This window comes from Salvelinus namaycush, chromosome 22 (genome assembly GCF_016432855.1).
Source record: "Salvelinus namaycush isolate Seneca chromosome 22, SaNama_1.0, whole genome shotgun sequence".
In the NCBI taxonomy this organism is placed as follows: domain Eukaryota; kingdom Metazoa; phylum Chordata; class Actinopteri; order Salmoniformes; family Salmonidae; genus Salvelinus; species Salvelinus namaycush.
The window spans coordinates 21,119,014-21,143,268 of record NC_052328.1 but is presented as its reverse complement, the minus strand read 5'-3'; the positions used below and the strand labels follow the sequence as shown (position 1 = coordinate 21,143,268).

Sequence of the window (24,255 nt, the reverse complement as noted above, 5' to 3'; positions counted from 1 at the left end):
AATTGAAATTGAGAGAACAAGAGAGAGGGAGAGAGGGAGAGAGAGAGAGAGGGAGAGAGAGAGATTGCTGTGTGTACAGTATGTGAAAGTGAGAGAGAGTGACAGAGTGAGTGAGTGATTGTTGATTTGCATCTGTTTATTGGTGGGGCATGTGTGTGTGTATGTTGTGCATGTGTGTGCATGCGTACTGCAGTTTGGAAATGGCAGTCTGCAGGTTTTCATTAGGTTAACCTCAAACTGAACAGTGTGTGTTGAAAGACTGAAGGTCAATGTGAATGCAAACACAGACAGCTGTTTAGTGAGGCCAGCAGCAGGACTGCAACAATGTACAGTTTGGTCAAACAATTCCATAAGTTATGTTTATCAACTTCAAGAAAATGTAGGCTATGATCAGCTGCTGTAGTTAATAAACTGTTTTTGTGAATGTAGAAATTATAACCCTTTATAAAAGTATCCAATCCTGACATGTTATTACCTAAAGTAAAATACTGTACCACGGTATCCACTATGAATGTTAAAATAGTCATTGACTCGACAAGCATTGTCAGAACACAGAGCCTACTCTATGTTTGAACTCAATGAGGTCTTTCTTAAGCTGTCATAGGCTGCAAATAGTTGCCATTGTGACATTATAGGCCTTTGGGTAGTGTGATGTACCCAGCTGATTCTTAAAGTCATAGTAGTGGCCATTTTAACAATGATAAATGGATCTATACCACAAAAGATCAGTAAAGAGACATCAAGCCCGCTTAATGAAATACAGTATTACGACTGTTACTTGTTGCCTAAACTGTACTTAATATATTAAACCTAGAAAAAAACTGAACTGGAACAATTCAATAGTGCTATCACAACCCCCCCCCCCCCCCCCCCCCCCCCCCCCCGCCACACATACACAATCCGTGTCTCAATTATCTCAAGGCTTAAAAATCCTTCTTTAACCTGTCTCCTCCCCTTCATCTACACTGATTGGTGGATGTAATAAGTGATATCAATAAGGGATCATAGCTTTCACCTGGATTCACCTGGTTAGTCTATGTCATGGAAAGAGCAGACATTCTTAATGTTTTGTATACTCAGTGTACAGTACGTCCCTATTTCTTCAACCAATGGAAATTTTAAGAACAGTACCTCTTAATATTCAGAAGAATTTTCTGAAACAAACTCAACTAGGCAGAGTCCTATTATACATGGTGCCTCAAGAGACATGTAAATAGTTAATTTTTCACTTCATAAAAAACAGCCTCATTAAATCTTACCTCATTTTGAAATAACAAGGTAATCAGATTAATAGACACTTCCATTTAACTATTATATGGATCTAGCATACGTACACTACCGTTAAAATGTTTGGGGTCACTGAGAAATGTCCTAGTTTATGAGAGAAAAGCAAAAAATGTTGTCCATTAAAATAACATCAAATTTATCAGAAATACAGTGTAGACATTGTTAATGTTGTTAATGTTGTAAATGACTATTGTAGCTGGAAACGTCTGATTTTTTAAATGGAATATCTACATAGGCGTACAGAGGCCCATTATCAGCAACCATCACTCCTGTGTTCCAATGGCACGATGTGTTAGCTAATACATGTTTATCATTTTAAAAGGCTAATTGATCATTAGAAAACACTTTTGCAATTATGTTAGCACAGCTGAAAACTATTGTACTTATTAAAGAAGCAATAAAACTGGTCTTCTTTAGACTAGTCAAGAAACTGGAGCATCAGCATTTGTGGGTTCGAATACAGACTCAAAATGGCCAGAAACAAAGAACTTTCTTCTGAAACTCGTCAGTCTATTCTTGTTCAGAGAAATGAAGGCTATTCCATGCGAGAAATTGCCAAGAAACGGAAGATCTCGTACAACGCTGTGTACTACTCCCTTCACAGAAAGCGCAAACTGTCTCTAACCAGAATAGAAAGAGGAGTGGGAGGCCCTGGTGCACAACTGAGCAAGAGGACAAGTACATTAGAGTATCTAGTTTGAGAAAGACGCCTCACAAGTCCTTAACTGGCAGCTTCATTAAATATTACCCGCAAAACATCAGCCTCAGTGTCAACAGTGAAGTGGCGACTACAGGATGCTGGCCTTCTAGACAGAGTTGCAAAGAAAAAGCCATATCTCAAACTGGCCAATAAAAGGAAAAATATTAAGATGAGCAAAAGAACACAGACACTGGTGTAACGGCAGTCTAAATCGCCCTCTTCCTCAGACGAGGAGAGGCGAGAAGGATCTGAGGACCAATGTGCAGCGTGGTAATTTTCCATGATTTAATTAACACAAAACAAGACACTATACAAAATGACAAAACAAACTAACCGTCACAGTCCTAGCTGGTGCAGACAAAACACAAAGACAGGAAACAACCACCCACAATCCCCAACACAAAACAAGCCACCTATATATGATTCTCAATCAGGGACAACGATTGACAGCTGTCTCTGATTGAGAACCATATTAGGCTGGACACAGAAACAGACTAACTAGACACACAACATAGAATTCCCACCCAGCTCACGTCCTGACCAACACTAAACGGTGGCGGCTCCGGCGCAGGACGAGGACACCACTCCACCACTGTCTTTGTCCCCCTCCTTAGCGTCCTTTGAGTGGCGACCCTCGCCCACGACCTTGGCCTAAGAATCCTCCCCAAGGCCCCCACATGATTTAGGAGGTAGCTCAGGACAGAGAGGTAGCTCAGGACAGAGAGGTAGCTCAGGACAGAGGGGCAGCTCAGGACAGAGGGGCAGCTCAGGACAGAGGGGCAGCTCAGGACAGAGGGGCAGCTCCGGACTGAGTGGCAGCTCCGGACTGAGTGGCAGCTCCGGACTGAGTGGCAGCTCCGGACTGAGTGGCAGCTCCGGACTGAGTGGCAGCTCATGACTGAGTGGCAGCTCATGACTGAGTGGCAGCTCATGACTGGAAGGCAGCTCATGACTGGAGGGCAGCTCATGACTGGAGGGCAGCTCATGACTGGAGGGCAGCTCATGACTGTAGGGCAGCTCATGACTGTAGGGCAGCTCATGACTGTAGGGCAGCTCAAGACTGTAGGGCAGCTCATGACTGTAGGGCAGCTCATGACTGTAGGGCAGCTCATGACTGGAAGGCAGCTCATGACTGGAGGGCAGCTCATGACTGTAGGGCAGCTCATGACTGGAGGGCAGCTCATGACTGGAGGGCAGCTCATGACTGGAGGGCAGCTCATGACTGGAGGGCAGCTCATGACTGTAGGGCAGCTCATGACTGTAGGGCAGCTCATGACTGTAGGGCAGCTCATGACTGGAAGGCGGCTCATGACTGGAAGGCGGCTCATGACTGGAGGGCGGCTCATGACTGGAGGGCGGCTCTGGCAGCTCCTGACTGGCTGGCGGCTCTGGCAGCTCCTGACTGGCTGGCGGCTCTGGCAGCTCCTGACTGGCTGGCGGCTCTGGCAGCTCCTGACTGGCTGGCGGCTCTGGCGGCTCCTGACTGGCTGGCGGCTCTGGCGGCTCCTGACTGGCTGGCGGCTCTGGCGGCTCCTGACTGGCTGGCGGCTCTGGCGGCTCCTGACTGGCTGGCGGCTCTGGCGGCTCCTGACTGACGGACGGCTCTAGCGGCTCCTGACTGACGGACGGCTCTAGCAGCTCCTGACAGACGGGCGGCTCTGAAGGCTCGTGGCAGACGGATGGCTCAGATGGCGCTGGGCAGACGGATGGCTCAGATGGCACTGGGCAGACGGACGACTCAGATGGCGCTGGGCAGACGGACGGCTCAGATGGCGCTGGGTAGACGGACGGCTCAGATGGCGCTGGGCAGACGGATGGCTCAGATGGCGCTGGGCAGACGGATGGCTCAGATGGCGCTGGGCAGACGGATGGCTCAGACCTGCTGAGGCGCACAGTAGGCCTGGTGCGTGGTGCCGGAACTGGTGGTACCGGACTGGAGACACGCACCTCAAGGCTAGTGCGGGGTGCAGGAACAGGGCACACTGGACTCTCAAAGCGCACTATAGGCCTGGTGCGTGGTACCGGCACTGGTGGTACCGGGCTGAGGGCACGCACCTCAGGGCGAGTGCGGGGAGAAGGAACAGTGCGTACAGGGCTCTGGAGACGCACAGGAGGCATGATGCGTGGTGCCGGAACTGGAGGCACTGGTGGTACTGGGCTGGGGCGGGAAGGTGGCGCCGGATATACCGGACCGTGCAGGCGTACTGGCTCCCTTGAGCACCGAGCCTGCCCAACCTTACCTGGTTGAATGCTCCCCGTAGCCCGTCCAGTGCGGGGAGGTGGAATAACCCGCACTGGGCTGTGTTGGCGAACCGGGGACACCATGCGTAAGGTTGGTGCCATGTACACCGGCCCGAGGAGACGTACTGGAGGCCAGATATGTAGAGCCGGCTTCATGGCACTTGGCTCAATGCTCAATCTAGCCCGGCCAGTGCGGGGAGGTGGAATAACCCGCACCGGGCTATGCACACGTACAGGAGGCACCGTGCGCTCTTCCGCATAACACGGTGTCTGCCCGTACTCCCGCTCTCCACGGTAAGCATGGGAAGTGGGCGCAGGTTTCCTACCTACCTTCGCCACACTACCCTTTAGCCCCCCCCCCCCCCCCCAAGAAATTTTTGGGGTTTCTTCACAGGCTTCCAGCCACGCTTCCGTGCTGCCTCCTCATACCACCGCTCCTGGGCTTTAGCTGCCTCCATCTCTTCCCGAAAGCGGCGATATTCTCCAATGTGAGCCCAGTGTCCTTTACCCTCCAGAATTTCCTCCCATGTCCAGGATTCCTGTGTAGTGGGCCGCTGCTGCTCGTACTCACGCTGCTTGGTCCGAGTTTGGTGGGTGGTTCTGTAACGGCAGTCTAAGTCGTCCTCCTCCTCAGACGAGGAGAGGCGAGAAGGATCTGAGGACCAATGTGCAGCGTGGTAATTTTCCATGATTTAATTAACACAAAACAAGACACTATACAAAATGACAAAACAAACTAACCGTCACAGTCCTAGCTGGTGCAGACAAAACACAAAGACAGGAAACAACCACCCACAATCCCCCAACACAAAACAAGCCACCTATATATGATTCTCAATCAGGGACAACGATTGACAGCTGTCTCTGATTGAGAACCATATTAGGCTGGACACAGAAACAGACTAACTAGACACACAACATAGAATTCCCACCCAGCTCACGTCCTGACCAACACTAAACAAGCAAAACACATAAGAACTCTGGTCAGGACGTTACAACTGGACAAAGGAACTCTGCCTAGAAGGCCAGCATCCCGGAGTCGCCTCTTCGCTGTTGACGTTGAGACTGGTGTTTGCGGGTACTATATAATGAAGCAGCCAGTTGAGGACTTGAGGCGTCGGTTTCTCAAACTAGACACTAGTTTGAGAAATAACCTTATATCCTGCTCCTTTTGATTCCTAGCCAACATAGTAAGACTTGAACTGTATCAAAGTTTTTGGGAACACTTTACTAAAGTTTATCCTGACTTGTGAACATGACAACCTGAACAAGAAAACATGTACTGACTGTATATGGAACTAGGCAATGTGCTTATAAGTATCTCATAAATAGGTTATTCATAATTTGTAAGTTGAGGTAGTTGATGTAGTTAAGGTTATAGTAAGCAACCATCGGGTCCAGTTTTACACCTACCTTAAACACAACCCTTCTCCCTTAACATACACACCAATAATCATTACACCACTTCAGCCAATTCTTTGCTGAGGGCCAGTCAGGAGAATAGAGCTGTTATATTGCACGGTTGGACCTCTGGCCTCTGGATCTAGCTATTTATGGTCCTGGGCCGTAGTGGCATATGAAACGCATTACCATGGAGGACTGAGGGTGGGGTAGAGGGGCTGGGGAGCGTTAAGGGCTTGAGTGTGTGGGGGGGGGGGGGGCTGGATCAGCCAGGCTAGCAAGTGACTAGTACCTCAGAGATGGAATAATACACTTCCCAGGAGAAGAATGCATATGCACTCTGGCTCAACCCACTGCTACCAATAGTAAAATCGAATAGAGGTGGGGATGGTGAAGGGGAGAAAATATGTCCAAACACTAATATAATGTTTAAGATGGTGTTGTAAAGGTTTTCTTCCAGGGGTAAAGGAGAGGACCAAAATGCAGCGTAGCCAGTGCTCAACATGTTTAATTAAACAATAACCATGAACACTTAACAAATAACAAAATAACAAACCGTGAAAACCGAGACAGTCCTATCTGGTGCAGAACAAACACAGAGACAGGAAACAAACACCCACAAAATCCCAACACAAAACAAGCCTCCTATATATGAGTCTCAATCAGAGACAACGACTACCATCTGTCTCTGATTGAGAACCCACACTAGGCTGACATAGAAACAGACAAACTAGACACACAACATAGAATTCCCACCCAGCTCACGTCCTGACCAACTAAACACATACAAAACAACAGAAAACAGGTCAGGAACGTGACAGAACCCCCCCCTCAAGGTGCGAACTCCGGGCGCACCCCTAAAACTCAAGGGGAGGGTCTGGGTGGGCATCTGTCCGCGGTGGCGGCTCCGGCGGTGGACGAGGGCACCACTCCACCATTGTCTTTGTCCACCTCCTTAGCGTCCCTTGAGTGGCGACCCTCGCCCCCGACCATGGTCCAGGAACCTTCGCCAACTCCCCTCTACAATAGAGGAGACAACTCAGGACAGAGAGGTAGTTCAGGACAAAGAGGTAGCTCAGGACAGAGAGGTAGCCCAGGACAGAGAGGTAGCTCAGGCCAGAGGGACAACTCCGGACTAGTGGCAGCTCCGGACTGAGTGGCAGCTCATGACTGGAGGGCAGCTCATGACTGGAGGGCAGCTCATGACTGGAGGGCAGCTCATGACTGGAGGGCAGCTCATGACTGGAGGGCAGCTCATGACTGGAGGGCAGCTCATGACTGAAGGGCAGCTCATGACTGGAGGGCAGCTCATGACTGGAGGGCAGCTCTGGCAGCTCCTGACTGGCTGGCGGCTCTGGCAGCTCCTGACTGGCTGGCGGCTCTGGCAGCTCCTGACTGACGGACGGCTCTAATGGCTCGGGACAGACGGGCGGCTCTAATGGCTCGTGGCAGACGGATGACTCAGATGGCGCTGGGCAGACAGATGGCTCAGACGGCGCTGGGCAGACGGATGGCTCAGATGGCGCTGGGCAGACGGACGGCTCAGACGGCGCTGGGCAGACGGACGGCTCAGACGGCGCTGGGCAGACGGACGGCTCAGACGGCGCTGGGCAGACGGACAGTTCAGACGGCGTTGGGCAGACGGACAGTTCAGGCGCCGCTGGACAGACGGGCAGTTCAGGCACCGCTGGGCAGACGGCAGACTCTGGCCGGCTGAGACGCACTATAGGCGTGATGCGTGGTGCCGGAACTGGAGGTACCGGGCTGAGGGCACGCACCTCAGGGCGAGTGCGGGGAGGAGGAACAGGGCTCTGGAGATGCACTGGAAGCCTGGTGCGTGGTGTAGGCACTGGTGGTACTGGTCTGGGGCGGGAAGGTGGCGCCGGATATACCGGACCGTGAAGGAGGACACGCGCGCTTGAGCACCGAGCCTCTCCAACCTTACCAGGTTGAATGGTCCCCGTAGCCCTGCCAGTGCGGCGAGGTGGAACAACCCGCACTGGGCTATGCAGGCGAACCGGGGACACCACCTGTAAGGCTGGTGCCATGTACGCCGGCCCGAGGAGACGTACTGGAGGCCAGATACGTTGGGCCGGCTTCATGACATCCAGCTCGATGCCCAACCTAGCCCTCCCAGTGCGGCAAGGTGGAATAGCCCGCACTGGGCTAAGCACGCGTACTGGGGACACCGTGCGCTTTACCGCATAACACGGTGTCTGACCAGTACGACGCCCTCTCACTCCACGGTAAGCCCGGGGAGTTGGCTCAGGTATCCAACCCGGCTTCGCCACACTCCCCTTTAGCCCCCCCCCAAGAAATTTTTGGGTGAGCCTCTCGGGTTTCCAGCCACTCTGCCTTGCAAGCGCCTCATAATGCCGCCTCTCCGCTTTTGATGCCTCCAGCTCTGCTTTGGGACGGCGACACTCCTCTGGCTCTGCCCAGGGTCCTTCTCCGTCCAGAATCTCCTCCCATGTCCATTCCTCCTTGTACCGCTGCTGCCCGTTGCCACGCTGCTTGGTCCGGGTTTGGTGGGTGTTTCTGTAAAGGTTTTCTTCCAGGGGTAAAGGAGAGGACCAAAATGCAGCGTAGCCAGTGCTCAACATGTTTAATTAAACAATAACCATGAACACTTAACAAATAACAAAATAACAAACCGTGAAAACCGAGACAGTCCTATCTGGTGCAGAACAAACACAGAGACAGGAAACAAACACCCACAAAATCCCAACACAAAACAAGCCTCCTATATATGAGTCTCAATCAGAGACAACGACTACCATCTGTCTCTGATTGAGAACCCACACTAGGCTGACATAGAAACAGACAAACTAGACACACAACATAGAATTCCCACCCAGCTCACGTCCTGACCAACTAAACACATACAAAACAACAGAAAACAGGTCAGGAACGTGACAGGTGTGTTATTGCTTTCTGCTTTGAAGTTAACCTTTTGCTGACTGGAAAGTGTCAGTCTTCACACACACACACATGCAGTGCATTCGGAAAGTATTCAGATCCCTTCACTTTTTTCACATTTTGTTACGTTACAGCCTTATTCTAAAAATGTATTCAATCATTTTTTCCCCCTCATCAATCTACATAAAATAACCCATAATGACAAAGCAAAAACAGGTTTTTAGAAATGTTTGCTCATTTATTACAAATAAAAAACAGAAATATGATATTTACATAAGTATTTAGACCCTTTACTCAGTACTTTGTTGAAGCACCTTTGGCAGCGATTACAGCTTTGAGTCTTCTTGAGTATGACGCTACAAGCTTGGCACACTTGTATTTCGGGAGTTTCTCCCATTCTTCTCCTCTTAAGCTCTGTCAGGTTGGATGGGGAGCGTTGCTGCACAGCTATTTTCAGGTCTCTCCAGAGATGTTTGATCAGGTTCAAGTCCGGGCTCTGGCTGGGCCACTCAAGGACATTCAGAGACTTGTCCTGAAACAACTCTTGCGTTGTCTTGGCAGTGTGCTTAGAGTCGTTGTCCTGTTGGAAGGTGAAACCTGCTCTGGAGCAGGTTTTCATCAAGCATCTCTCCGTGTACTTTACTCAGTTCATCTTTGCCTCGATCCTGACTAGTCTCCCAGTCCCTGCAGCTAAAAAACATCCCCACAGCATGATGCTGCCGCCACAATGCTTCAACATAGGGATGGTGCCAGGTTTCTTCCAGATGTGACACTTGGCATTCAGGCCAAAGAGTTCATTGGTTTCATCAGACAGGATAATCTTGTTTCTCATGTTCTGAGAGTCTTTAGGTGCCCTTTGGCAAACTCCAAGCGCGCAGTCATGTGTCTTTTACTGAGGAGTGGCTTCCGTCTGGCCACTCTACTATAAAGGCCTGATTGGTGGAGTGTTGCAGAGATGGTTGTCTTTCTGGAAGGTTTTCCAGTCGCCACAGAGGAACTCTGTAGCTCTGTCAGAGTGACCATCGGGTTCTTGGTCACCTCCCTGACCATGGCCCTTCTCCCCCGATTGCTCAGTTTGGCCGGGCGGCCAGCTCTAGGGAGAGTCTTGGTGGTTCCAAACTTCTTCCATTTAAGAATTATGGAGCCACTGTGTTATTGGGGACGTTCAATGCTGCAGACATTTTTTGGTAATCTTCCCCAGATCTGTGCCTCGACACAATCCTCTCTGAGCTCCACGGAAAATGTATTCGATCTCATGGCTTGGTATTTGCTCTGACATGCACTGTCAACTGTGGGACCTTATATAGACAGGTGTGTGCCTTTCCAAATCATGTCAAATCAAATGAATTTACCACTGATGGACTCCAATCAAGTTGTAGAAACATCTCAAGGATGATCAATGGAAGCAGGATGCACCTGAGCTCAATTTCAAGTCTCATAGCAAATGGTCTGAATACCTAAATAAGGTATCTTTTTTAAATATTTAATACATTTGCAAAAATGTCTAAAAACCTGTGTGTGCCGATTGCTGAGGATCTTTATATATTTTTTAAATCCATTTTAGAATAAGGCTGTAGAGTAACAAAATGTGGAAAAAGTCAAGGGGTCTGAATACTTTCCGAAGACACTGTACAGTACATATACAAGAACAAAACAATCACTCTCACACCCACTCTCTCCCTAATACACACCCTCACACACAGAAACATTCACTGCATGGGTGGGGGAGTTTTGAATATATCATTGCATCTGAATCCGCAAGGGCCCATCCTGACCCAGAGTTGAGAATAACCAGCTGTTTGTGTGCAACTGCAGCTCAGTCTTTGTAGGTGGGCCTATTAGACATGGAATGTGAGATATTAGGCTTTTGCACACAGTTTTTAACCAGTTGGGTTTCATCCAAGAGACGGAGTCTGGTCGAGGTATACACTAAACAAATACTGCTGTCCGTAACCTTAGTCTGCCCCCTGTGTGCGTTACCCCTGGTCCGTGGTCAAAAGACATTGAACAGGAAGTCATTACAGGCCTAATCAAGAGTTGACCTGCCCACAGAATCATGCAGTGTGTGCACTTGAGAGAGGTGGGGGATGATAAGCACATGGACACATCCATTGCCCATCCATTGCCAGTGCTATCCAAGGATGATCGGTCATGATTACCCAATCATGTCTGAGATAGAGAATGCTGTTTTGACCCTATGTCAACTACTAATGATATCTCTTGTGGTGATTTAATAACATGACACTGTTTTTATGTTGTTGTTGTTTATACAGCATATCCAAGGGGTAGGTTGTGTTTCTGGTTCGTGTGTGTGTGTGTGTGTGTGTGTGCTTGTGCGGGATATGCATGCAACTGACATGCAAAAGGCACTTGTTCTGATTAAATCTACTGAACCTTATCTGCTCTCTCACGCACACACACACACACACACACACACACACACACACACACACACACACACGCTTTACTCCGTACTCCATCCTGTCCCCTGAGGTACAGAGTCAATGACAACCTTGTTTCCAATTTAGTAAAAGCCCCTAGACAATGGAGCTGCTGGATCCATGTCAGTGAAGGTAAATAGCATGATGGTTAGATTAGTTTGTTAGCTCATGTCAGAAGCCAGCATATTTGCTTTTTGGCCTACAATTGTCCAAAATAGTTTGTTTCAGTACAATATCTATCATCTTATCTTTTGAGATGAAAACTCTGTGCGTCATTCAATCTATTTTGTTACCGTAAAACCCTTGTTCAGGAACATATCGGTGGCTCCCTCTTGTGATAGTAAAGGTATTGTATTTCTGGTTTCTGTATACTGCTTGAGTGGTGCAATGAGGTTCCTGAGAAAATAGAGGGCAGTGGAGGGAAGGCAATTGTAACTGTCCAGATGCTTTCTGTCTGAGAAATGAGCACACATGACTTCAACAAACAAATGACAGGCAACAAGTCACGTCAGGTTGTTTCCTTCATACTTACTCAATGGCAATGACATACAATACACAATTTGACAATGAGTCCCATGGTCTGACTATTGACAGAGAGCAAACCAAGGACTATCAGGTCAGACCAAAAGAAGCGGGACTAAGTCTGAATCTATTTATTGTCCGCTCATGAAGCCAATATACAGGTAACTACCAAAATAATGGAACTTCTTGAGTAAAGTATATTGAAAGCAGGTGCTTCCACACAGTTGTGGTTCCTGAGTTAATTAAGCAATTAACATCCCATAACGCTAAGACTTCTGCTAAACTACACACGTTGTCTTCATTTTGCCGTCAACGTGACATTCTACCTTCTACACTGAAACCAACCAAAATCTAAAATAAATTCTCATTATTTCCATTCACAAAGATGAACGCGTGTGTGAGCCATCGAGAACTGAACCTCAGCAATTCTTGAGCATGGACGCTGCCATTGGACGCGACGTGAGCAGTATAGCAGCGTTCATTGATTTCAAAGGAAGAATTCCCTCAACGGCTGATTGCAATGCCGGACGCCCGATGGCTGCAGTGTAGCAGGGCCGTTAGGGTCATGTATAAAAATGCTGTGCAGGCCATTATTTTTGCTAGCCAGACTATGCCCCCATAGGATGACAATGCCCCCCTCCACAGGGCAAGAGTGGTCACTGAATGGTTTGATGAGCATGAAAACGATGTAAACCACATGCCATGGCAGTCTCAGTCACCAGATCTCAACCCAATTGAACACTGATGAGAGATTCTGGAGCGTTTTCCACCACCATCAACAAAACACCAAATAATGGAATTTCTCATGGAAGAATGGTGTTGCATCCCTCCAATAGAGTTCCAGACACTTGTAGAATCTATGCCAAGGTGCATTGAAGCTGTTCTGGCTCGTGGTACCCAACGTCCTATTAAGACACTTTATGTTGGTGTTTCCTTTATTTTGGCAATTGCCTGTGCATTCTCTACTAACTACACAATAAGAACAATTTCCTTTGGTTGTCATAGAGGGATTTTAACATTGACTTTAATGTGACAGACAACATGGGGCCATGAGGGAGCCATAGATCAGTAGAGCAGACCTCTCTCTCTGAACTATAACCCAGGAGCAGGCCGGGAGCTGGGTGGTATGGAGGGGCTCCGCTGACAATCATCCTGCCTTTACTCCAAACTGATTATGGGAAAGCTGTGGTGGGCTATCTGCGGGATTGAAGAAGGATTATACTTTTTGAAGTGGGATTATCGTGTGAGTGCGTGTGTGTGTGTGTGTGTGTGTGTGTGTGTGGAGGGTAGCTGTCGTAGGTGGAGACCACCACGAAGAATACCAAGAGAATAATTGGTTGAGGCAGCGAAGATACATCCAGCCAACCACCTGACATGGCTCATGCCATGGAATATATTTTTGTAATGTCAGTTGAGTTGAATCAACAAATCACAGCAAATATTGATGGGTACACTTCCTGCTTTTACTTCTTTCTTTTATCTCCTGCTTTGCACCTAAGGGTACACTCACAATGGCCACCAGTCCACCCATTATTCCTTCATTGACTTGAAATGGGGACCTCCGTTCTAGTCATTCTATTTCTATGGCAGCACATGCAGCAACTAGCGGAGGAGAGGAGAAATTAATTAATTAATAACCAAAAAATAATAATCCTATTCGACCGGTTATTATGGTGACTGTGGTCATTTGGCTAGCCAATAACCGTCATCCAAAATTCCATGACCGTCACAGCCCTAAGGATGATAAATGAATTCTAGTAATGCCTTGTCTGACCTGAGACCTGAACTTAACCTCCCTCTCATAATACCATTGAACAAAAAGCACTGCGCTAGGATCAGGTGTCACCTCCCATGTATCATCATTAATAAAACACCAGTGCCGTGCTGACCATCCGTCATCTATGTGACATGAGGTCACTTGGAGATCAAAACATGTCAGCGTGGGTGAGAGACGTCTGCACCAGCTGCTAGCACACTGACACACACACACACACATTACACATAGGCTTGGTATAATCATACTCATGCAAATGAACTACTAGTACATAGTAACCTAAAGGAAACATGCTTGTTGTTGTACTGCTGTAACAAGTCCACTTGGGGGCAGTGTTTGATACATTACAGTACAACTGAAAAGTACAACATGAAGAACCGATAATTAGCCCCAAACAGTAAAGACAGAAATTGATAAATAGCCACACTATAAAACATTACAATATGTGTGATAGCCATGTATTATTATTATAAATTAAACTCACTCTTTAGGAGGGTTAAGGTCCTCAGCCTTGGTTTCAAAGAACCTCAGCACCTCCTCACTCTGGGAGATCTGGTTAGGGAGCCTCATCAGGGCCTGTAGGGAGAGAGGGAAGGAGGGCGAGAGGGAGAGAGATGGAAAAGATTATAATTGTGAAATAGTATAATGCTCATTCACAATTTATCAGCTAATGTGGTCACATGTACCCTGGATTTCATCGACTGACTGACTCCATATGTGGAAGCCTGCCATTACATCACAAAAGGACTGTGTGTGTGTTCCTGTATAGTACGGATACGGACGGCACAGTTTACACTTCAGTAAGGCCCTGTTACTCAGCGGTGGAGAGGATAAAGGGGAAGGAAGAGGGATCAGAACCCGGAGCAGGGATAACACAGAGGAAAACAGATGGAGGACGATAACTACCACAATCCTCTCTGACAGGACTACATCTTTGTCCGCTTTGAAAACTACTTCTACTGTTTGTATACACAATTAACAGATGTATATGATAGACATAGGGACATACAGTATTTATATTATACTGTAAAACAGATCATTTTAGAACATTACATTTTTTTGGACTCCGCACTTTGGGTCACAAGAATCTGCATTCAGCTCACAAGACAAGTTTCAGTTTTTTTCCACAATAAATAGGTGTGATTACAGCCCCACTTGGCAAGCCACCAAGTGTCCCAGATCCCAGAAAGCCTGAAACAAATGAGGTTAGGTGGCTAGCTGTGTTCATTTCTCCTTCTCAAATGCTGAATCATTCTGTTCTACAGATGCTGTGTTTGACCCGTGTGCCCCTATTTCCCTCCTTTCCTATATAAACCCACTACTTGGAAGGAAATGACATAAGAGAAGATAGAGCAGGACTTTCCTGTGGATGCTGGTGGAGGAGATAGCTTCTGAGGCCTGTCTCTACCACAGCAAACAATGCTACAAAGACATTCAAACTAAACCATTTCTTGAAATAACTGGACTGTTTGAGATGTGGCTCCTTCGGAGGTTATGAGTAACAGATAGACCTCTTGCCATACATTAACGGGATACTTGGGAATGAGACCCTTTATCTACTTCCGTGGATACCATTTTTATGTCACTGTCCAGTATGGAGGAAGTTAGAGATAGTTTCCCGAGCCAACGCTAACTGCCGTTAGCGCAATGACTGGAAGTCTATGGGTACCCTAATGCTAGTTAGCATTGGCTCGAGAAACTACCTCTAACTTCCTTTATACTCGACAGAGTTATAAACCTGGTATCCATGACTACAGCTGACTCTGGGGAAGTATATAAAGGGCGTCATTGCCAAAATCCCGAAGCATCCCTTTAAAGCAGCAAACAGTGCATCATCATTTACTGCAAAGAAAAAAACGTGATAATTTGTTCTTACTCTGCAGTAGTCATCAAGGTGCTTCAACCTTTTCACAGCAACGTCTCTGACTTGACTTCGCCGAAATAAAACTTTACCTGTAAAAGAGACTTAGCACTTTGAGTTGTCATTGAATGTGCTGTTTCTAAAAGCTACCACCAGATGGCTTGACATTAGCACAGATCCAAGCGTTCAGCAGTGGACCTTTAAGAAAAAAGGTCTGGCCTATTATGTAGTAGGCCTATTCTAAATAGTATGTAGTACTCAAGACAACATTTCATGAAAAAGACCAATGTCAAATATGTGTGTGAAATGTGTGAGTGTGTATCTGTCTTTCTGTTACCCTGTCTGTCTGTGATAACAGTAAGAGGACTGTTTCTTTTCGAGTGACTAAGTGCACAGAGCCAACTCCCTGGCTAGGTTTTACAAGGCAGTGTAAACAACACTATCCAGACGTTTGGGAGCGGTGCAGCTCTCTGACAATGGCACTCTTCACTCCTTTGGGGCATGCTGAGGTTATCAGATTAGAGAGATTCTCTCTACCAGCCTCCAACTGCCATACCACAACCACAACACAGCCTTATTCACCCAGCTGGAACAGTGTAAAGAATAGAAATGTGGTGTGTTACAATAGACCCATTTCTATTCAAAATGATAGAGAAGCATGTCCTTTCTGTGTGTTCTTGGGATTCATTGCATTTTGTTTCATTGTGTTGTCAAACCCCCACCTCTAAAATGCTGCTATACTGGTTGATGAGTGCAGTATGTTCTCTGTACATGTCGGCATGCTCACCTGGTAAGAAGGGAATTATTCTCTTTTTGGGGTCATTCTGCCCTCCCTCCACTGGGAACTTGTCCAGGATCTGCATCTGGAATTAAAGCGAAATAAAGGACATCTTAACTTTTGTCATATTAAACAAATGGATAACAGTTTTCAATTAATCCAGTCCTAAGTGCTATGTAGTTTTTTATGGTCAATATTATTTCAAACTTAAATCAATTACTCGTGGCAATAAAGTATATTTGATAGCTATGTGACAAACAAAGCCATTTAGCTATCAGCAATAAATGAGAGGAAGCTCAAAATGGAGGAATCTAGATGAGATCAGGAGGAGAACCACTGGGTCATGGCCTCTTAGCGTCAGTCGACCTCCCAATTAAATGACTACAATGTGGGGTGTAATTACATAGTCTCTGAAGAGCTACTATGTACCAGACACAGGCCCACTTTCATCTGCAGACAGCCTTACATCACTCAACACAGTCATCTGAAAACACACTCACAACAACAACCCCCAGAACTCACAGTGCTGTGTGCATTAGTGTAGGTAGTCTAACCACATGAAGTGTTCTAGACATGTTAAACCTACAGTTGAAGTCGGAAGCTTACATACACTTAGGTTGGAGTCATTAAAACTTGTTTTTCAACCACTCCACAAATTTCTTGTTAACAAACTATAGTTTTGGCAAGTCGGTTAGGACATCTACTTCGTGCATGACACAAGGGATTTTTCCAATAACTGTTTACAGACAGAATATTTCACTTATAATTCACTGTATCACAATTCCAGTGTGTCAGAAGTTTACATACACTAAGTTGACTGTGACTTTAAACAGCTTGGAAAATTCCAGAAAATGATGTCATGGCTTTAGAAGCTTCTGATAGGCTAACGGACATAATTTGAGTCAATTGGAGGTGTACCTGTTGATGTATTTCAAGGCCTACCTTCAAACTCAGTGCCTCTTTGCTTGACATCATGGGAAAAATCTAAAGAAATCAGCCAAGACCTCAGAAAAAAAATTGTAGACCTCCACAAGTCTGCTTCATCCTTGGGAGCAATTTCCAAACGGCTGAAGGTACCACGTTCATCTGTACGAACAATAGTACGCAAGTATAAACACCATGGGGCCACGCAGCCGTCATACCGCTCAGGAAGGAGACACGTTCTATCTCCTAGAGATGAATGTACTTTGGTGCGAAAAGTGCAAATCAATCCCAGAACAACAGCAAAGGACCTTGTGAAGTAAAAAAAAAAAGTATCTATATCCACAGTAAAACGAGTCCTATATTGACATAACCTGAAAGGCCGCTCAGCAAGGAAGAAGCCACTGCTCCAAAACCGCCATAAAAAAGCCAGACTACGGTTTGCAACTGCACATGGGGACAAAGATCGTACTTTTTGGAGAAATGTCCTCTGGTCTGATGAAACAAAAAATATAAATGTTTGGCTATAATGACCATTGTTATATTTGGAGGGAAAAGGGGGAGGCTTGCAAGCCGAAGAACACCATCTCAACCGTGAAGCACGGGGGTGGCAGCATCATGTTGTGGGGGTGCTTTCCTGCAGGAGGGACTGGTGCACTTCACAAAATAGATGGCATCATGAGGGAGGACAATTATGTGGATATATTGAAGCAACATCTCAAGACATCAGTCTCAGTCAGGAAGTTAAAGCTTGGTCGCAAATGGGTCTTCCAAATGGACAATGACCAAGCATACTTCCAAAGTTGTGGCAAAATGGCTTAAGGACAACAAAGTCAAGGTATTGGAGTGGTCATCACAAAGCCCTGACCTCAAACCTATAGAAAATTTGTGGGCAGAACTGAAAAAGCATGTGCGAGCAAGGAGGCCTACAAACCTGACTCAGTTACACCAGCTCTGTCAGGAGGAATGGGCCAAAATTCACCCAACTTACTGTGGGAAGCTTGTGGAAGGCTACCCGAAACGTTTGACCCAAGTTAAACAATTTAAAGCAAATACACTCAATTAGTATTTGGTAGCATCTAAACTTCTGACCGACTGGGTATGTGATGAAAGAAATAAAAGCTGAAATAAATCACTCTCTCCACTATTCTGACATTTCACATTCTTAAAATAAAGTGGTGATCCTAACTGACCTAAAACAGGGAATTGTTACTAGGATTAAATGTCAGGAATTGTGAAAAACTGAGTTTAAATGTATTTGGCTAAAGTGTATGTAAACTTCAGACTGTAGTTTCAGAGACAGTTCTCGAACCATGATCATTGTCGCTCTACTGAGTGCATTAAAAATGGAATAACCCAATAATAAAACCGAGTTAGGGCAACAGATGTGCATGAAGGAGAGGTCATTCTGGATCAAGTGGTCTTTTATGACGAGATCCCATAAAAATGCATTCTGCTGTGAATGCACGCATGCCTGCGAGTTTGCCTATGTGTGTTTGGGTGGTTGTGTGTGTGTGTGGGTGTACATATGTACTTGCATGTGTTCATGAGCGCATGTGTTCATGTAGCGTGTCATGTGCATGAATACACGAGTGCATGCATTTGTGAGTGTGAAAAGGTGTGTTATTTTGCGCCCTTTAAGTGTCAAGTGTATATCTGTTAGCGTCACACTCACTGAGCTTCGGGTTTCCTGGTCTAATAAATCATTGCAGTGTGCTGTAGTAAATACATGCAGTGGGAGAGTCCTACAGTAACAAGCCTGCTCAGCTCCAGATGTGGTCCTGCTCATCCTTGTTCCAGATGTGCTCTGGAGAGGGACTGATGCTGTGAACAGATGTATCTAGGCCAGGGTACTGGGCCAGGGCCAAAGAGGGCGCAAAAGAACCAGGTGCACAAAGAGTCCCAGGCCAACTTGTCTGGGACGGAATGGTTGTTTGAGAGGGTTTTCCAGCTAAAGTTGGTTTAGTTATTTTCTTGTGGTTTTTCTCTCTCTCTGCTTCTCTGCTGCCGTTAATGAAACTTTACATCTATTTTTGACCTTGGTATTTCCCCCTCACAAACAGAGACCGTAAATGAGGAGTGGTTTCCTTTGAAGGGGAGAGCACTCAATATTGTCCTTTGAGGGTAAAGGGGAAAAGCTAAACATTAAGAGCTGTATTGGTTAACCAAGTTATCTACAGTATATAAATGGGAAGATGGGAAACTTTCATTTCTATGGCAAAATGCTACTGACATAAAAGCAAAGACTTAACTCTACTAAAACCGGATTCAATGTATCGTACAAAACAATGCAAAGAAACAAAATATGGTATAAGCTTACAGAGAGGCAAATCTGTTTTCATGTCATTACTCTACACACACTGCCATTATGATGTCTACAGAGTACTCAACTGTACCTTCACTAAAGCTTGGCTTTTCTCAAAATTGCATTTCTCAAAAGAGATGCAGATAACATGTTACTTTGAGTGTATGGCACAGTCAGATAAACAATAAGCTCCTATTAGTTATCTGACTGTTTATCTGAGATTGTGCCACACACTCATAGTACCATATTATCTGTATCGCTGGTGGACATGATAGCAGTAGCCTGCTCCCCGCAGGCTAGGAGATTTCTCTCCACACCTCTAACAGATCCCTGGCAAACAGAGAACATTCCCAATCCCAAAGTGATGCTGGGTTCCCTCTAAGGCACGACTGGATCTGCTCCAAACTTCCCGAGACAGGTGGGAGACCCATCATTCCCATGGAAACAAAGTAACAGCTTGGAATCACAACTCTCTGTGCGGGCATTTCTCCTGTTATATTTGTGTTACGGCAGCTTTAGTCAGTTGCCCAGTTCAGTTGCCCAGTACAGTTCAGTTTAATATGTTAAAAGTGCTGTGTCAGCCAAGTCTACCCTAGGGGCGGATTAAAATGCAGGTGCTAGGATCTACTGCCTTGGGTTCGATCCCAGGCTGTGTCATTACCGGCCGTAACCGGGAGTGCCATAGGGCGGCGCACAATTGGCCCAGCGTCAACTGGGTTTGGACGGGGGGGCTTTACTTGGCTCATCACACTCTAGCAACTCCTTGTGGCAGGCCGGGCGCCTGTTTTGGAGGATGCATGACTCGACCTTCGCCTCTCCCGTTGGGATGTTGCAGCGATGAGACAAGATCGTAATCAAGAAATTGGGAGAAGGGGGAAAAATTACAAAAATAAATAAATTCTAACAGCTATCTTTTACATTACTCCCTAACTGAAATTATTGCCAAAAAGTCAGTGACTATGCTTCTCAAGTATATTTCAGATTGCTATACTATAAAAAGTATTCCTGAAGCACAGACATACATAAACAGAACAGGAGGGAGACAAAAAGAGACAGTGAGTATTGTTCAGCTCTCAGACAGAAAGAGGGTGGAAGAATGTTTGAGTGGGAAGACAACTGAATTCCATGTAGTGGTTGTGTTCTAGCATCAACAGTACATTTATTTACTGCATGTAGTTCACAACAGAGAAATGAAAAGACCTCCACACAGTCCTCCAATGATTCCGATGGTCACCCTTGCAGTGGCATATCCAGGGGGTGGCCACAGCAGAAATTCTGAGATCTGATAGGTTTTCTCTGAATATATTGATAATTTTTACCAAGACGTGCACCGACAGCAAGACTCAATTTCACCGGAGAAAGCATCGGAGCAAGCGAAACAGCGTCCCTCTGTCTTAGTATGAGTAGCCCATGTATCTGATGCGGTCTGCCCAAACATAACATGGCATGTCATACTCTTTTTGGCAAGACAGTATCAGATAGATGGGCTACAGATACTAAGACAGAGGCGTGCTGTTTGCCTTGCTCAGATACTTTCTCTGGTGAAATAGATTAACTTCTACTTGGTCACCATCCCGGATCCGGGAGCATCCTCATCAGTAAAAAAGCTGACTAGCATAGCCTAGCATAGCGCCACAAGTAAATACTAGCATATAAATATCATGAAATCACAAGTCCAAGACACCAAATGAAAGATACACATCTTGTGAATCCAGCCATCATTTCCGATTTTTAAAATGTTTTACAGCGAAAACACAATATGTATTTCTATTAGCTAACCACAATAGCAAAAGACTCAACCGCATATTTTCACCATTTTTTTACCGCATAGGTAGCTATCACAAAACCGGCCAAATAGAGATATAATTAGTCACTAACCAAGAAACAACTTCATCAGATGACAGTCTTATAACATGTTATACAATAAATCTATGTTTTGTTCAAAAATGTGCATATTTGAGGTATAAATCATAGTTTTCCATTGCAGCTACCATAAAAAATATCACCAAAGCAGCCGGAATAATTACAGAGAGCAACGTGAAATACCTAAATACTCATCATAAAACATTTATGAAAAATACATGGTGTACAGCAATTGAAAGATAAACATCTTGTGAATCCAGCCAATATTTCAGATTTTTTAAGTGTTTTACAGCGAAAACACAATATAGCATTATATTAGCTTACCACAATAGCCAACCACACAAACGCATTTATCAGCAGCAAAATGTAGCGATTGCAAAAACCAGCAAAAGATATTAAATTATTCACTAACCTTGACAAACTTCATCAGATGACAGTCCTATAACATCATGTTACACAATACATATATGTTTTGTTCGAAAATGTGCATATTTAGAGCTACAAATCCTGGTTTTACAATGTGAATACGTAGCCAAACTGCACAAAATTGTCCGGAGATATTTTGGACAGTCACCTAATCTAATCAAAGAACTCATCATAAACTTTACTAAAAAATACATGTTGTACAGCAAATGAAAGATACACTAGTTCTTAATGCAATCGCCGTGTTAGAATTAAAAAAATAACTTTAGTACGACATACAGCTTACGTTATAGCGAGACAGCGCCTGCAATGAGGGCGGAAAATAGAACTAAACATTTTCCACAGAAATACGAAATAACATCATAAATGGTTCCTACTTTTGCTGAGCTTCCATCAGAATCTTGTACAAGGAGTCCTTTGTCCAGAATAAATCGTTGTTTGGTTTTAGAATGTCCTCTTCGCCTGTCGAATTAGCAACCATAGCTACCCATGTGGCGCAAACGTGCCCAACTTCACCTCACGCAAAGAAAAGAAAATTCCAAAACTCGCAATTAACGTTCAATAAACTGATACAACTCGGTTGAAAAAAACTACTTTATGATGTTTTTATCACATCTATCAAATAAAATCAGAGCCGGAGATATCTACCGTGTATACCGAAAGCTTTTCAGAAGGCAATCTGGGGTTCCTTCTCGCGCCTTCGAAGACAATGAAATTTCCAGTCACGTCATTCCAAAAGCTCTTGTTCGGCCTCAGATCAAGCTAGACACCCCATTTCACGTCCCACTGCCTGTTGACATCTAGTGGAAGGCGTATGAAGTGCATGTATATCCATAGATTTCAAGCAAATTAATAGGAAGGCCCTGGAACAGAGCCTCGATTTCAGATTTTTCACTTCCTGTCAGGAAGTTTGCTGCAAAATGAGTTCTGTTTTACTCACAGATATAATTCAAACGGTTTTAGAAACTTGAGAGTGTTTTCTATCCAATAGTAATAATAATATGCATATTGTACGAGCTAGAATAGAGTACGAGGCAGTTTCATTTGGGCACAATTTTTTACAAAGTGAAAACAGCGCCCCCCTATTGAGAAAAGGTTTTAAGCCTCTTGTGAAATAAAGCAACATTTGGAAACATGGATAGACACGAATGAGAAAATAATTTTATAAAAGTTTATTTTTTATTGCTAACATTTTTGGGGCAGCCTGGCTTCCCTTGGCATCCATGAACTAGCTTTCACCGTCTCACGTCAGAATTAGATGTTCATTCACGTTTCTCAAATGTCAAATGCCAAAGTTCCAAACATCACATTTCAAAGTGTTTAAGGTGAAGTTTAGGTATTAACTCATAACTTTTAAGGTAAGGGTTAAGTTTAGGCATTAATTAAGAAATCTTAAGGTTAGGCTAAATATAAAAGACTACTTTCTAATCGCTGGATTTGAACGTACAACCTTTGGAATCAGAGGCAGATGCTTATGCCCATCTGCCTTCCCCACCCACAATGCCCTAGCAAAATCTAAACCTACTTGAAGGTAAAAGTGCTCACTGTTGCCCCCTATGGACGGTTTCCACGTCATCTTCCGACTTCTTCAGACATGGATGAACGTTGAACACTAACTTGTATCACGGGTGACCTGGCTGTGTAATATATGTCCTTTTCCATTCAAAATGGCGGGTGCACAGTGCACTGTTCGGATGCTGTACTTATTTTGGAGTTGATGAACGTGCGCAGGTAACCTCCTTAACCTACTTTTTGATTTGTTTGACAATCAGATGAAAACCTCATGACTGCTTGTGTTCATGTCACATTAAAAGGTAATACATTTTTACAGTTAAATGACATGTCTTTACTATAAAAACCATAAAGGGAAAGTATCCACATAGGAGGTCCCCCCAAAAGTCACAGTATAATTCTCACTCCGGATGGCACTTTCAAGTGAATTTACTGCTGTATGCTAATACCCATATAAAATCCTGACCTTGAATGCAAACACTTTTGGAATACATATTTTTTGGGGGAACAGGAAAATGTACCAAACATATTGTAAGTTGCAGCATTTAATGCGTTGAACCACTATAATTAAATCGAAAAAAAATAGATTAAGGATCAAAATGTTATGGCCCCCCCTAAACTGGGTCTGTGCCCCACATTGGCCACCTCATTCAAAATGTCCTGAACATGCCACTGCATCCTTGACCAATTACAGATGATGGCTAGCACACTAAGGGCTGATCAATAACTCAACAGTTTATTAATTCTGCCTTGCATTGCTTCACTCAGGGTTTCATGATTAATACTTTCACACTAAAAATGACATCAAAGCTCTTAGGATTTTGGATAGGAGTTTTAAAAGTGAACAAACTTGTTACGGAGCCTGCTTATGTCAGGAGGAAACCAGGGCAGCAGACAAATTACAGTGCAGACAGAGATGTTGTTCTGATTCTGGTCCAACTCCTGAACCCAAAAATAAAGCGACTAAGGGACCTTTAGAGGATTTTCCATCCGAGTGGAGAGTGAAGGGAAACGGGCCAACTTGCACACGCCACTATCGCCCAGTGGAATGTCATGACCTCTGTGTTATGTCCTCTGTGGTCCAAGGGTGTGGAGTGGGGAAGTTAATTTCTCTTTGAGGGTAGAAACTCTGTTTGGGATAATTTCTGCTTAGTTCAAAATAAAATGCGTGGGTGAAAACATTTCTCTCAGACATACACACCAGAGATGATGTTGTAGGAACACAAGCTCTGCAACATTTTACACCCAACAAAATTAAAGCCATTATTGAGCTAAATCTCAGGAACTGGTGAGAAATGTGTAGATTA

At 45.1% G+C, this 24,255-nt stretch overlaps 1 protein-coding gene across 1 annotated transcript in view; it reads right to left on the bottom strand.

The window, feature by feature from the left end:
* Window positions 1–24,255, bottom strand: part of LOC120017660 (SH3 and PX domain-containing protein 2A-like) — a 104,042-nt gene that overhangs the window by 73,228 nt on the left and 6,559 nt on the right. Inside the window, exons 3-5 of the mRNA XM_038960574.1 lie at window positions 15,934–16,009; window positions 15,162–15,238; window positions 13,770–13,861 (exon numbers count right to left, since the gene is read on the bottom strand). Coding sequence (XP_038816502.1) covers window positions 13,770–13,861; window positions 15,162–15,238; window positions 15,934–16,009 — 245 coding nt within the window. The remainder of the gene's footprint in view (window positions 1–13,769; window positions 13,862–15,161; window positions 15,239–15,933; window positions 16,010–24,255) is intronic.